At 34.3% G+C, this 16,456-nt stretch overlaps 2 protein-coding genes across 2 annotated transcripts in view; both read right to left on the bottom strand.

Moving 5' to 3' along the window:
* The window catches only part of LOC140435099 (tachykinin-like peptides receptor 86C), a 951,389-nt gene that overhangs the window by 450,971 nt on the left and 483,962 nt on the right, over window positions 1-16,456 (bottom strand). The window lies entirely within an intron of this gene.
* LOC140433520 (uncharacterized) lies at window positions 4,576-14,992 on the bottom strand. The gene is made up of 3 exons (XM_072521503.1): window positions 14,650-14,992; window positions 9,993-10,471; window positions 4,576-5,004 (listed from the first exon to the last, which is right to left on the bottom strand). Exons 1-3 carry the CDS (start codon window positions 14,948-14,950, stop codon window positions 4,579-4,581), a joined length of 1,206 nt encoding a protein of 401 aa, XP_072377604.1. The 5' UTR covers window positions 14,951-14,992; the 3' UTR covers window positions 4,576-4,578.

Below are 16,456 nucleotides of genomic sequence, written 5' to 3'. Positions count from 1 at the left end.
GATATTAAAATCCGTAAACTAATTTTCGAAACCAAATTCAAATTTTTGCTTTAATCTGTGCCTTCTAAGAATTGCAAGGCAAAACAGACGTTGATAAAAATGTTATTAGAGACATGGGAAATCTAAAAATTGCATTCTACAACATAGCTCCTCAACTAAGACAAAATCCTTAGCGAATTGGTTTCTAGTACTCGTACAGAGTATATCGGAATAAAAGGAAAAAAGACAGTTAATATTTGATTTCACGTGATTTCAAGTACGTCTGTGTATACGCTTATACATATTTCGCCCTAAAAGGTCTCTTCCAAAAATTACTATTCCCTGGCGGATAGTCAATATCTGGAACGGCAAATGTGAAACATAAAATTCCAGAAGAGTTTTAAAAAAGAAGTCCCCTTACGTAAAAGTTTACCAGTAAAATTATTAAAAATTCTTGAAAAAAGAAAGAAAATGGCGGATGATTGAAAAAATTGTTTAAAAACTTATCTTTTTTCGACTATTTTTGATCACAAAAATTTTACTATAACTTTGGTTTGTTAAATTGTCGTAAACTTTTATTAAGAAAATCAAAATAAACAGAATGCATCGAGATTTATTAAAAGGGACCGACTAGATCCGGAAATTGGCCGCCGTAGTTTTGAAAAAACGCGTTTAAAGTTTTTGTGTAAATTCTACAGAAGATTCTAACAGATTCTAAGATTCTACAGAATTGTAAATAACACATGAGGGCTAACAATACAAGATGTAAAAGTATAACCAGTATTTTGGATAAAAGATAAATCAATATAAGTCACGCCACTGACTGCTGCTTGAAAACCTGCGCCGAGCCGAGAGCGCGCTACAGTAAATGCGTTATGTCTCGGGATTGGCTTCAAATTTCTTTAGTTTTTAGAATTGCTTACTGCAGTAATTTTTAAACATAAAATTAATCTAAAAATGTTAAAAAATTGATTTTTCGAAAATTTACTAAAACAGTACCTTATTAAAATGTTTCCAGTTGTAATATACTATTTATTTATTTTTTTTTATAATGAAGCCGTCTGTTACTAAGTAGTACTTCAACCAGATGGATTACTGTACTTTTTCATATTATTCATGATAACAATTCCAGGATTCTGGAACACTATACCAGCTTATGCAAGTCAATTGGATAGGTACCATACATTTTTGGAGCCACTTTATCGTCCCCAAAAAGTGTTTATCATTCATGACCTAACACCTCTTAGTCATGCAGTATATAGTTAACTGTTTCAGGTTACCAGCTACAGAGTCTACAGCTTATTTCGTTACAAAACATTGTCGATTAAGAAAGCCTATTATGACTGGGCTGATTTGGGCTTGTTTTCTGCAGTGCTTCAGACCTATTAGCACATATTCGTGCAATCGAATCCAGGATTTTTTCCGGTCGCAGACGATGCTTTTTGGCACTCCAGCGGCTGCCTCTGCAGCGACGTATTTTGTTGCTGATGCTCCTCTGGTAAATGTATCAGCTCTTGCATTGCCGTATATTCTTCGAGACCTACAGCCAATACCAGTGAGATACTGTTGTGTTCCGCCAGTCTGCCAAGTTCCTCTCGGCATTCACACTTTAGTTTATTGTCTACTTTTGGGTTTATGAGTGCTTAGCCATGTACATATTGATCTCCTTTATTTTAAAAGCCCTCATGGTAATTTGTCTTGTAAACTGCAAGATTACAAAAATATCTGCCTGAAATGCAGAGATATAAAGTTTATTAAAATTGTTTAAATTTCTACCACTACCGAATCTGCAGTTTTAGACCCTTGGGAGTACCAGGTCTAATCCTGCAGTCTGGGTCGCGTGTTTCCTCTTCCTCAGTCCGCACGTGGGCTGATGTCCGCTTGGAAAGGTACTTTAGACCCATATTTGGATGCCATATGGCCAGAAATCATCATACATTCGGTATGTCCAATTTCATCTATATTATTACTGTATCCTGTTCTAACTGGTAAGTTGCTCAGGTTTTCTTGCAGTTCATAATATCCCATTTTTGCATCCTCTTTTATAACTATATGTAGAGAAGGGAGGTCCACTAGGGCTTTCATAGCTGCCGCTGTTGTACTCCTCACAGCTCCTGTGATTATGAGGCAAGCAAGTATTTGCACTACTTAGTTTGAGGATAGCACTTTTTTGCTGCACCTTTGATCACCATACAACTGATGCATACGCATATATTGTTGGTTTCATTATCATCAGTTGGCGCTACAGCCCTTCGTGAGCCTTGGCCTGCTTCAAAACATTCTTCCATCCTTCCCTATCGAGTGTCTGTCTTCTCCAGCCCCTCACTCCAATCTCCCTCAGATCTTCCTGTACATCGTCCAGATATCTAAGTTTAGGTCTCCCCCTTCTTCTTCTTCCGACCGGCCTGTTTATCATAGTTATTTTAGTGGGATCACTATCATCCATCCGCATAACGTGGCCCACCCACCTTAGGCGGTTTATTTTGATGGTCTTCACAATATCTGCATCACCAAAGAGTCTATAGAGTTCAAAGTTATATTGCCTTTTCCACAGACACTGTTCGTTTACTCCTCCATATATAGTCCTCAATACTTTTCTTTCAAAGACTCGTAGTAACTCTTCATCTCGGTCGTCATTGCCCATGTTTCCGATCCGTATGTGAGCACTGGGCGTATTATTGTTTTATAAAGTTTGCACTTTGTTGCGATTGACATAATTCTCGCTCTTAGTTGAGGGTCCAGGCCAAAACAACAGCGGTTAGCCACGCATATTCTTTTTTTATCTCGTTGGATGTGTTATTTTTGTAGTCTACCAGTGATCCTAAGTAGCAGAATTCTTCTACCATTTCTATCGTTTCGTGTTGCACCTCTAAGTTATTTTGTTGAATTCTTGAAATGACCGGCATATATTTAGTTTTCTGGATGTTAATCAGAAGTCCGATGTTTTCTGCGGTATTTTTGATACGTGTGAAAGCCTCCACTGCTTCATTTTGGGTTCTTCCAATTATGACGATATCATCAGCGTATGCCATTATTTGTATACTACGGGTATATATCGTACCTTTTAAGTTTATTCCCAATCTCTCATAACTTTTTCTAACGCTAGGTTGAACAGCGTGCATGATAGCGCATCTCCCTGGCGCAGTCCTCTGTTGGTTTTAAATGGTTTTGAAACATTCCCTTGTACGCGCACTTTACATTCGACTTTCATCATCGTCATTTTAATTAATTCTACCAATCCTTTTGGTATTCCTAATTCGATCATCGCCGAATATAATTGGGACCTGTCAATAGTATCGTACGCTGCCTTAAAGTCTACGAAGATGTAATGGCAGTCTATGTCGTACTCCGTTGTTTTTTCTAATATTTGTCTGATGGATGATATGTAATCAATGGTAGATTTATTTTTCAAGAAGCCTCTTTGGTAGGATCCTATTATATTGTCAGTATGCCGTGCCAGTCGTTCGTTAAGTATCAGGGACACAATTTTTATACTGTATTAAGAAGGGAAATCCCTCTAAAGTTGGAACATTCAAGAACGTTTCCTTTTTTGTGTATGGGGCATATAATTCCAGTATTCCAATCTTCTGGTAACGCGCGTTCTTGCTATACCTGTATTAGTAGTTTGTGAAGGAGGGTTACAAATGTTTGACCGCCACATTTAAATATTTCTGCGGGTAGGTTGTCTGCTCCGGGTGACTTGTTTCTGGCTAGAGACTGAATTGCTTTGTTTATTTCTTCCAAAGTTGGTAGTTCAGTATCCTCCTGTTCTATTTCTATATTATATCTACCTTCAGCTCTACTTTCTCCATTAAGTAGCGTACTAAAATGTTCTTGCCATCTTTCTAGTACTTCTACTCTCTCGTTTAAAAGAATTCCGTTAAGGGCCTTGACTTGGTTCGCTTGTGGCTTGAAAACTTTTCTTTTTGTGTTAACCTGTTTGTAAAATTTTCTGTATTCGTGTTCTCTATTAAGGTTTTCCATTTCTTCGAACTCTTTATTGATTTGTTGCCGCTTTTTCTGTTTGTGTTTTTGTTTTTCCTATCGTCTCTTTACTCGATATTCTTCAACATTGCTCCTGGTCCTTCTGTTGATCATTTTCAGATACGCGTCGTTTTTCTCTTTCGTTACTCGTTGGCATTCCTCATCAAACCAGTTGTTTCGCTGTCCCTTAGGTACTTCACCCAGCACTTCCTCTGCGGTCTCTTTGGGCGTGGTTTTCATAAACTCCCAATTTGTGTTAAGTTCAGTTGGATATACCTTACTTCTGGGATGTTCTGATATTTTACGATCTAAGCATATTTGGAAGTTTCTTTCGATTTCAGTACACTTTAATTTATCAACATTATATTGTTGGTTTACCACCATGTTATAAATCCAATATACCATTTCTGGTTTTTAACCCTAAAAATATAATTCTATACTATACTAATTTAATGGCTTTGAATTACTTTTTCTATATAGTAAAATGCCGTGGCGAGCGTACCGAAAGCAACGCCAGGAAACACGAAATAGCGATTCGCGGTTCGCTGTCACAGTAAACAGTTAAAAGAGTCCATTTACGCAACGACAGAAGTCTTGGAATAAAATAGAAAATGTTTAATACAAATATTTATTTTTAATCAAAAACTTTAATAAAATTTTTATTCTCCTACTGTACTCTTCTAACTGTAATGAACCAGATTCGCCAGATTTTTCAATAGCTTCTACATGATCAGGTACCCACTCAGTTAACATTAACTTTATCGTTAAAAGCGACATAAAAAAGCCTGATAATATACTTTTCTTTAAATGATTTTGAAACCTGGACCAAGGAAACACTTCGTCGGGATTCAAATTAAAATTACGAAGCTGCAAAACTAGTTTGTCGTGGTATATTTTTAGGTACGTTTCAAAATCATTTAGAATTTCTTCTGAGCCATTTGCCAAAAGAAAATAGGAAATATCTGTACAAGGATTTCCAAAAGAAGACATTTGCCAGTCAACAATACGTAAACTTTGGGGTGTTGTCTTATTGTTTGGATCCTAAAATAAAATATGTAAATAAATTAATCATTTAACAATTATTATTAACACATTAATATAAATTTACAGAAAAACAAGAAATCATCGTACTCAAAGCCGACAAGGGCAGGTTGCAGTAGTAATAACTATTGAATAGAAAAATAAAACAGGGAACCTTGGAACCGTAAATAGGTATCGAAGACGAACTTCTAATCAAATAGTAAATAAATAAAAAGATAAAGGGATACAATTAACTGAGGGAGTACCGCAAAGATGAGTATTAGTGCTAACATTATGGAACGTTCTGTATAACGAGGTTCTGACAAAACTAAAAACACATGTTTAATGAATAGCCTACGCTGATTGTCTAGTTTTTATTTATACAAAATAAAAAGCAGTCAATGCTTAGGAAAGTATATAATATAGTGTACACAAGAGCAAGGTGGATGGCAGAAAATCATTAATTGGCAAAAAGAAAGAAAGAATACTCACTCATCAAGGTTTAGTATTTTTATTGAACATAAAAATAAACTAATTTTCTAGTACTTTTACGCAGTAATGAAATGGTAATAAATATTTAAACTTTTTTGTACGGTACATAATTAGATTCTCTCGTTTAAATGGGGTATTGAAAATGTAATAATTTATTTGCTGATTGCTAGATTATTGTGTGAAGAATTAGAAAGAGCTCCAGAGCTCGAGAACATCATACAGAAAGCACTTAAAAACAGAACCCCAGAAGAGGCAACAGAAGTACATAGGGGAAGGTTTAAGGACATAAACCAGGGCAGAAAGGACTAGATTAGGGAAAAAATAGAACCAAACAAAGAGGGAAGGACAAGGAATCAGGTGAACAAAAAAGGAAAAACTGACTAAACAGAGAAGCTAAAACGGCACTACAAAAGTACAAGAACATCGGGTGCGACACTGGAACAACCACGTCAAAGATATGGAGAAAGTAAGGCCCAAATACAAAAATGACAGAAAACTCATCCCCCAATATACGGCGAGTGGGGAATTATCTACTCCATTAAAGAAAAAGACGAGGTCAGAAATAGTGCACACTAAATTATCACCCAGATGAAGATATAGCGATAAAAATAGCGATAACAGGTCCTATGAAGAAAATTCTGACTAAAGAAAAACCAAAAATAAAGCAAAGGTGGATGACTGATAAGATCCTTCTTCTCATGGACAATCGGAGAATAATGAAAGGAAAAAACGAACAAAGGTATAAACAAATACAGAAAGAAATCAAAATAGAAATCAGAATAGCAAAAGAAGATTTTTATAAAAGAAAATGTGAAGAAATAGAGCAATTGCAGGCAAAACATGATATTTTTAATGTACAAAAAAAAGTGAAAGAACTTGGAGGTACACAAAAACGTAAGCAGCCAAATACCCTGTATAATGTCAACGGAAACATAATAACAGAACGAGAAGAACAGTTGAAGACATGGAAAAACTATATTGAAGAACTCTTTGCAGATGATAGACAACAATCTGAGCTAAGTAACATACAAGGAGACGAAGGTCCAGAGATAACGGAAGAAGAAGTAATGTACGCACTAAAAAGAATGAAAAATGGTAAAGCCCCAGGTCCAGATGAAATACCAACGGAAATCCTTAAACTAATAGAAAAAGACTCGATTCACATTTTAGTTAAACTTTTCAATAGCATTTATACATCAGGAAAAATACTACAAGAATGGCTTTTATCCACCTTTGTTACTATACCAAAAAAGATAAATATATCTAATATATATATAAAACAATGCAGTGATTACCGTACAATCAGTCTGATAAGCCATGTACTGAAAATATTTCTGAAAATTATACACTCTAGAGTACACAGAAAACTGGAAATGGCCATCAATAATACCCAGCTTGGATTCCGAAATAGACTTGGAACAAGAGAGGCGTTGTTTGCACTGAACGTTATGTCTCAAAGATGTCTTGACATAAATCAAGATGTATTCATGCGTTTCATAGATTACAACAAGTCCTTTGATAAAGTGCGGCATGATCACCTAATCAGACTCCTGACAGAAAAGAATTTAGATAAACGAGACATCCGACTAATAGCAAATATGTACTACAATCAGAAAGCAGTAGTGAGAGTAGAGAATAATACCACTGAAGAAATTGAAATAAAGCGAGGTGTGAGACAAGGGTGTATACTGTCACCAATCCTGTTTATTCTCTACTCCGAAGACGTAATGAATAGAACACTCTCTGAGCAATCCGTAGGTATTAAAATAAATGGTGTTAGATTAAACAATCTGAGATTTGCCGACGACACCGTTCTGATTGCAGAAACACTTGAAGAGCTACAGACATTGGTGAATAAGATAGCAGACTGCAGCGAAGAATATGGACTATCTTTGAACATAAAGAAAACCAAATTTATGGTAATATCGAAATCAACACAAAATGTCCAAAATTTATATTTACACAATGAAATTATCGATCGAGTTAGCAAATACAAATATTTAGGCACTTTTATAAATGAAGACAACGATAGCTCAGCAGAAATCAAAATAAGAATAGAAACAGCCAGATCCATATTCACTAAAATGAAGAGAGTGTTCTGCGGAAGAGATTTGAGCCTTGAAATGAAACTTCGCCTGATGAGATGTTACGTACTTTCTGTCCTGTTCTACGGAATGGAGTCATGGACGTTGAAAAAGATTGATACCATAAAATTAGAGGCATTTGAACTGTGGTTGTATCGCAGAATCCTGAGAATATCATGGACCTAGAGAATCCATGATGTGTCCTCGAAATGTCGAGGTCTTGAGAAGAATAAATAAAGAAAAGGAAGTCATATTTACGATCAAAAAACGAAAACTGCAATACTTGGGACACATTACAAGAGGCGAAAGATATGAACTGCTTCGACTAATTATGCAAGGGAAAATAGCAGGAAAAAGGTCCATAGGAAGAAGACGAAACTCTTGGCTAAAGAATCTACGGGAATGGTATAGCTGTAGCAGCAACAAATTGTTTCGGTCAGCAGTTTCGAAAATACGTATAGCCCTGATGATCGCCAACCTTCGGAACGAAGATGGCACTTGAAGAAGAAGAAGAAGATATAGACTTAATAGAAGAAGTCGATGAACAACAAGAAAGGCCAGAGGAACCAAACGAGATCATCCCTTTAACGTCACCGGAGGAGATAAACGAACTAATTAGAAACAAATCGCCAAAGAAAGCCCCTGGATCAGATCAAAATAAGATATAAACTCTATCCAAATCGATTTAAGGAAGTCCATGTCATCATGATTCCGAAACTAGGAAAGTACAGCAAATTCCCGCAAAACTACAGGTCAATAAGCCTATTTCCAGCAATAAATAAGATTGTAAAAACAGTCATCCTTAGCATACTTCAAACAGAAAGGATGGAAATAATCCCAGAAGCACAATCTGGATTTAGATCAGAACACTCCAGCGAGCTATAAGTACTTAGAATAAAGGTACAAGGCAGACGAATTTAATAACAAACAATACACAGGAGCAGCCTTCCTGGACGTAAGCAAAGCCTTTGAGAAAGTTTGGCATAAAGGGCTTATTTACAAAATGAGAGGCTATGTGAGGAGGTAAAATGCAAACAAGCTTAAGTCACAAATAAGTAATTTTTCAGAAGTTTTAACACCAGGGACAGTCGGAAAGAAGTATTGTATTGAATACTTTCGCTCAGGTCCAGGTATATTTCTTTTTGTTTTTGTTTATCGGTTTAGCTCTGGCAATTATATTGTCTTCTCTTTTCTTGTCTGGATCTTTATAAAATTGTTCTTTGAAAGCTTTGATGTAATAAGGCCTTATTTTTATGCACGTGAAACGTTAATTGTTATGTTTACACGGTACAAAAAGGGCTCTTTTAGGAGCTGCATATCTGGTAATTTGTTCACTTTTCCTTGTTCCTCATGAAACTCTTCCCTTTCTAGTCCCTTCCAACACTTACACTTCCACCTGCACTATCCAGTCTGCTTTAAATAATAACGTAATTACTAATTGTTTCTAGATACGTTGAGAAACTGAATAGTAGTCACAAAAACTTTTAATACAAAACCCTTACATAATCTCAAATTTGCAAGACTGACTGGGTCAACTGAGTGGCAGCTGCAGTGCTTCTATTGGTTAGTTGGAAATAAGTTGGTTTGCATAGACCAGTACAGTGGAAATAAGTTATTTTGCATGTAAAGGTGGTTTTTAACATGCTTTTATAATTGGAAATAATTTTTTTTGCATAAATCAGATAGAATAAACCACTTTGGCTACAACAGAACAATGCATTGGCACATCTAACTCAACTTTGATTTTTGTGTGACTTAAGGCTGTTTGCATATTTGGGCAACTTCATATTTGGGCAACCTGAGTTTCGTTTCAGAGTTCGAATAAGACAAGCTCTGTCCGAACTCGGAAACCCGAAGACTGAAAGCCACCAAAAAAATTAACAAAAACCAAAAAAATTGGGACACGTAGCGCCCAAACTCTCGAGCATCATGTCTCCACACTCGGTTTAGCATAGATCGAAGACTTAAGACCCAAGCAAGTAATTTCAGATTCGCGGATAAGTCATAAGACGATAGCAGGAATAAAGCACCTAATGCTAGCCTGCATTTGAGTCGATTGGGGAACCATATTGGCGTTCTTGTACATAGAACTTCCACTCCTTCACATAAAGAGCATTTGGCTGACAGTGTGTACTCGAATTAATACTTCTTCCTTCACTGAATTGTTGCAACCGAACATCATTTCAAGGGGTGAACAAGTCTCTCAGGCTGAGTTTTATTAAATTACTTGCTTGTGATTCTTAACAAGTTAAGAGGCACTTGCTGACTTAAAAAGGCTGAGAAACAAAAACTTAGGACTTTTGACAGCGGCATGTAAATTTAATCAATAGCCTACATATATTATGTACGTAAAATGGATAAAACAAATTGATCATTTAAAAATTAGTACATATTATTTAAGACTCAAAGTTATAAAAAAAAATAAATTGTTACCTGATATTTAAACATAAAATTGTTACACCAACAATCGCCATGTGTTATGACAAGTTTGTATTCTGGCCCTTGTAACTTGGACATAGCGTCAGGCAATAAATTCTGCTCATAGTGTTTTAAATATTCTATCAAAACTACATTATCCTTTATAGCTTTGAAACTATCAGATAAAGAATATGTAATTAATGCTTTCATTTGTTCTACTTTTTCGTTATCTCCTTGGTAAGAAATCTCATATGGATTAGGTGGACCACGTTCTGTCAGATCTTTAAATAATTCCGGATTTTTGTATTTCATTGCTAATGCAACTGCATGAAATTTAGCATACTCAATGAGTACTGCTTTTGTATGTTCTGGATTTATTGGGACTTTTTTATTCCACATTTGATATTGTTGTGTTTTTAAATTCTCCATAACAAAGCCTTCAAGTTCATCTTCGGTAAAACTCAAATAAAATTTGGGCACACTCTCGAATCGATCTATAAAAAATAAATATAAAAGTTATTTAAAAGAAATGAATATATTTCAAATACTGGCAAAAGAAGACTAAGAAAAACAAATAAATACGCAGGATAGCTCGAATCGAAAGCAAAAAGAATAAAGCAATAGTCTCCAGTATTAAATATAGATTGAGTTCAGTAATCAGAGATTTTATTCCTAAAAACGAGATGAACAAGCTGAATTTTCCAGGGAGTGTCAATTTTTTTACCCCATAAAGGATGCAAAAAATTTGCCACTCCTACTCCCTGGCTTTTCCCTAACACCCTTCCTTGTAGATTGAGGGAGGGGGGAAACAAAAAACATTAGATCGACCAGGAATCTTGTACGCCGTAAAACAATCTGAAACGAGATTATTTTAAACAAAAATGTTTATTATCACTTTTTGTGAATAATAAACCGTTCTCTCACAAACAACGCTTAAAGTAACCGGCGATTTTGAGTAACGCGCGCAAATTAATTTTTATGTTTTTTTAAATTGTGTCAACCCGACAGTAAAAATTCGTAATCTTTTAATTGTAGTATCCTATCGATAAAAATGAAAATGCCTTTTAAAGGTAAAGAGTGCAGTGCTGTGACATAAAATTTCGATTTTGTCTTTTGGCAACAAATATTAGGCAATTGACATACGCCTTAAAAACGCTGAAATTAAACTTTCACATTACAGACAATGTCACGTCACAGTACGTTCTTATTGTTTTGTTTACAAAATAAACAAAACAATAAAAAAATATAAATAGGTAGAAATAGATACTACTAAAAGCTCTGTTTTTCTTTACTATTCTTCTTTAAATTTCTGGTTCTTTTATTACACTCAACTTCCAAATATTTGAAACTTTCTTAAGTTTCAATATCCTCCTCTAGTTCTCCTGTGCCTTTGTTTACCGTAACTCTTGCCTATGTTAGCTTTTTTATCCTTTGATAACAAAAACGGGGCAATTATCAGCGAGAAAAAGGAACTAATGAAAAGGTAGAAGAAGCATTTCAAAGAGCTCTTAAACCCAGAAAAAAAAACAAAAGCAAGAAAAAAATAATTCAACACACAGCATGATAACTAGTTGAGGAACCAACATTGAAAGAAATTATATACTTACGTCATAAAACATCTGAAAAATAACAAAGAGCCTAGTACATACGGAATAACTGCAGAACTTATAAAGAAGATTGCAAAGTAAAATTGTAGGGACCTAACAGTATTAATTGTCGCATACAAGATATTATCAGGATTTTATACAGCCGTCTTGAATCAATTTCGTAAGAAATAACAAAAAGTACACATAAAAATGTGCTGAATATAACATTTAATTTCAATTTTAATGCAGTAGATAGAAAAAAAAATGTTAAAATAACTATCCCTGTTAGGAATACCCAAAAAGTTAGTTAAACTTATAAAAATGACTTTTGAGAGTCCCAAGGGTGTGGTGAGAATATAAAGATATAACAGAGGCATTGGATATTGAAAATAGAGTTGGGCAAGGTGAAACTGTAACAAAAACACTTTTTAATCTAACTTTGGAAGCTATTATCAGAAACCTAGATATGAACAGCTGTATTAATACAAGATCCACTTAAATATACGCATTTGCGGATGATGTTGCCATAATAAGTAGTAAATAAAAGGAAAAAGAAGTATATGGAGTAAACAAAATCGAATCGACATGAGAATCTGAAGGTAGACAACCATACCTACAAATATGCCTCCACCTTTCCCTACTTAGCCTCAATAATAAATGACAGCAACAACGTAGGTCAAGAAATACAAGCACAGATTCTTAGCGATAATAAGTGCTTTTATTCATAAAAAGACTTAATGAAAAGTAAGTTACAGAATCGTAAGTCCAAGCTTAGAATCTACAAAACAGTAGTTACACCAGTGGTTAGACATATGGATGAGAAACGTGGACCCTTTCAATCACTGATGAAAATAATTGAGCATAAAATATTGAGAAAGATATTTAGCCTAACAGCGATGGAATTAATGTGATGATATCGTTAGATTTGTAAAGTTACAAAGTCTTAACTGCCTTGACCACAAAGAATGCCGGATAATCGAGCTGTAAGAGTAATCCAGAGAAAGAAACTTAAAAAAAATAGGACAAGATGAAGACCACGTAAAATGTGGACAGACGATGTAGACGAAGATCTTAAAACGATGAACATCAGGCAGTGGCGTAGGACAGTATCCGACAAGGCAGAATGAAAGAACGTTGTTAAGCAGGCCAAGACCCACAAAGGGATGTAGCGTCATTAGAAAAAAAAAAGAAGAAAGCGTTTTTGATCAGATAACAGCAGAGTAAACTACCCTCGTTCTTAATTTATGCTGATGATGTAGTGTTGGAAAGAAATAGTGAAAGCGATTTAGAACAAAAACTATAATGAGGGAAACAAGATCATGAAGAAAAAAGTAATAAATTTTTTACTATCAAGGTAGAACAAAAACAGAATTTTGGATATGTTCATTTTAAGATTGCGTTACTACATTGAAATAAATTTTAACAAATAATAAAAAAAATGTTAATAATATTTAAAAACAGCAATTTTGTTGTTCATTTTGCAATAATTTTTTTGTTTAATAACTGATTTTACTTTAGCTCTAATTTTGGGTATTTTTTGCCTAATAAGTTGTCTGTTGACGTCAAATCTCTATATAGACAAGTTTTTAAGTTATGAGCAAAATAATGAGTAAACATATTTCCATTAAAAATTTGATAAATCCCTAGATGTTAGTCCTTTTATAATACATCACACTACACATTTCAACTGTCTATACAGTTGAGTCGAGTAAAAATCTAACTTAATTGGCCTATTAAGGAATAATCTCCAAAATAAATCTTTAACTACGTAGCTAAAAGAACATGAGATTGAAAGATTGATTGATTTAATATTATTATCTGTTCAACCGTTACTTAATTTTATAAATAAAATTTATAAATAAAATTAATATGATATAAAAAATATTTTCATATGATTATAATTACAAAATAATAATTGTTAAATGTTAGCGCTTAAGTGTTTATTAGCTGTGAATAAGATCATGATAGCCTTGATAATTTCCAATCTCCGATAAGAGTGGCACAAGTACAAAAATTTAAGTTAATTTTGAATATGGTAAATGGTAGGTTAGAATTTTGTCCCCTGTAAACATACGAGTATAACTTTCATTATAAATTTTAATGGCTAATTAAAAATTTATACTTACAGCAAAGAGCAACTGTACGAGTAGACAACGAAACCTCACAAGAATTCACGATAAAACGGGGACTACATTTTATCACCGACGTTGTTTAATACTTACTCGAAAATGCTTTTCAGGGAAGCTATTGATGGATTAAGAGAAGCTTTAAAAATCAATGGTGAAATCATAAACAATTTAAGATACGCGGACGATACGGTTTTGATTGCTGATAATGAAGGATCTGAAACTAAACTGGACCAAAATTCTTGTAGTAAGTAAAAACGACGTAATACAGCACCAATTCACAGCTAATAATAAACCCTTGAAAATAGTCGACAAAATTACATACCTTGGATGCAGCCTAAATAAGTAATTGGATCACTAACATAAAATAAGATGTCGTATAGAAAAGGCGAGAGCTGTCTTCAATCGCCTTAGGAAGATTTTTTGTAATATGCACCTGAACATTGATATAAGAGCACGAGTCTTGAGATGCTATGTATTTTCTACCCTTTTATATGAAGTCGAAGCCTGGACCTTAACGGAGGCAACATCCAAACGATTAGAAGCCTTCGAAATATGGTGCTACCGCCGCATGCTCAGAATTTTCTATATCCATCATGTTGCAAAAAATACCGTGATCCAACGTATGAATAAAGATCTGGAAATTATGCGTATCGTGAAAATCAGAAAGATGACATACTTAGGGCATGTGATGCGCAATGAGAAGTATCAACTAATTCAACTTATTTTACAAGGCAAGATAGAAAGCAAAAGATTTCAAGGGCGCAGAAGGACATCGTGGTTGAAGAACATCAGACAGTGGGCAGGAATGACTACCATACATCTATTTAGAGCAGCTGTCAACAAAGTTGTATGGACCAACGTGATTGCCAACATCCACGGAAAAAAGGCATTAAAAGAAGAAGAAAAGATAAATTTTACATAAATTTTCCCAAATTTAAAAAAAAAATTATTCTTTACCTTCAATATTATATTCTTCTTGAAACTTCTTGAACTCCTCAAAAACCCGTTCGTACAAAAATATTTCTCTCTTATAAAGGTCTCTAAAAGGTGTAGAGTCTCTAACCTGTTTATTGGTTTCGGAGGTCTTCAGAATCACGTCCAAACTTTTTTCCTTGTTTTTAATGGTAATGGCAGTAAGGATTCCTAGAAAGTTGTCTCCTTTATTCGATCCAGATGTAGTTATAATTTCATAATCGGTAAAACCATTTGCAATAGCAATACGGTCCACTAATGCCCTGTGTTCTTTAGCAAGCTCCATTTCGACAAATAAATAAATCAAAACTAAACAATGCTGCAGGTAAAAATATATATATACTATTTATAAACATATGCAAAATCATATACACCTGTTGTTACATTAAGATTAGATAGTAATCAATGAGTTACTCACAAATTGTATTATAATATTATCATACGTTTGTGTATGTTGGAAATAAAATTAAAAAAATACTATAATATCATTTGTTAGTTACTGTATTTAAATGGGACTAAACCGGAATTGATTGTAATACAAATTTCATTGTACACTTGCTTTTGACGTTTTGACTTCCACTCAGGAAGTCGTTTTGAAAAATAATATTTTCGAATAAGAAGTTAATAATAATTATGACCTCTGGTTGTTTATTAATTAGTGCATTTTTTAGTCAACAATTGACAGGAGATTTACTTGGCCTTGATCTTTCAGGATACGAAAATCAAGATTTACAAAATGATTATGCAACCTTTGGTTATGATTGTCAGTTGAACTGTCAAAGTGTAAATACGCATTTGAAAGTTTTCTGCGAATTTTTGTAATCTAAGTACAGTATATTTCACGAATTTGCGCTTATTTTGGATTAGAAATCAAAGCTTGGATAATTGTCATTCCAGGTTGGTTTTTTTTCGAAGTTTGATGGTGCATGGTCGAAAAATACAAGTAAGGGCCTTTCTAACATTTTCTTTGTGATCTTATTCCTTTACATATTTCCTAATCTTCTATATAGTCTAACCACATCTTAACGTTTTGGTAGATTTAAACTTTGTTGACGTTTGCCATTATGGAGGAAGAAATTCCTCCCGACCGTCCACCAGATCCCTACCCAAATATAAGTCAAAATCCGTCTCAAAATAATGCAATAGAGAAAGTAAACATTAAAGAAAAGAGTTTATATTCTGAATCAGATTTGGGGCCCTTTGAGGTCTTTGTTCAGGGTAAAAATAGTAATGTGGGTAATTATCATATCCTAAGTATTGCTAAGACTATCTTTAATTTAAAACTGAAAGAGATTTCTAAATTTGACAGAAAGGGAAAAAATAGAGTGGGGGTAGTTTTCAAGGACAGACAATCTGCCAATTCGTTTATCCTTAGGAGGGACTGGGAAGAATTAGGTTATGAGGTTTTAATTCCCACTCATCTTATCTCTTGTAAAGGTATTGTCAGGGGAGTTTTTAAATCTTTGTCAGAAGAGGAAATTAAAATGTCAACTTCTACTAATCTACCCTTTTGTAGAGTTATCTCTGTTAAAAGAATGAATAGAAGGGTTATGCAAAATAATTCAGAAACCACTTTCATTCCTACAGGTACTATCTGTTTAACTTTTTCAGGAAGGAATATTCCCAAAGAAATTGAAATTTATGGTCTGCCTATGAAGGTGATACCCTTTGTTAGTCCAGTTCTCCAATGTCATAATTGTCTTTTATATGGGCATGCTCTTTCTCAATGCAAGGGAAAAAACAGATGTGTTACATGTGGTGTAAATCATGATTCTCCCTCGTTTGTAGGATG

Source organism: Diabrotica undecimpunctata, chromosome 2 (genome assembly GCF_040954645.1).
Source record: "Diabrotica undecimpunctata isolate CICGRU chromosome 2, icDiaUnde3, whole genome shotgun sequence".
NCBI classification, from domain to species: Eukaryota; Metazoa; Arthropoda; class Insecta; order Coleoptera; family Chrysomelidae; genus Diabrotica; species Diabrotica undecimpunctata.
The sequence above is the reverse complement of the archived record's forward strand: the minus strand, read 5'-3'. Positions and strand labels throughout refer to the sequence as shown.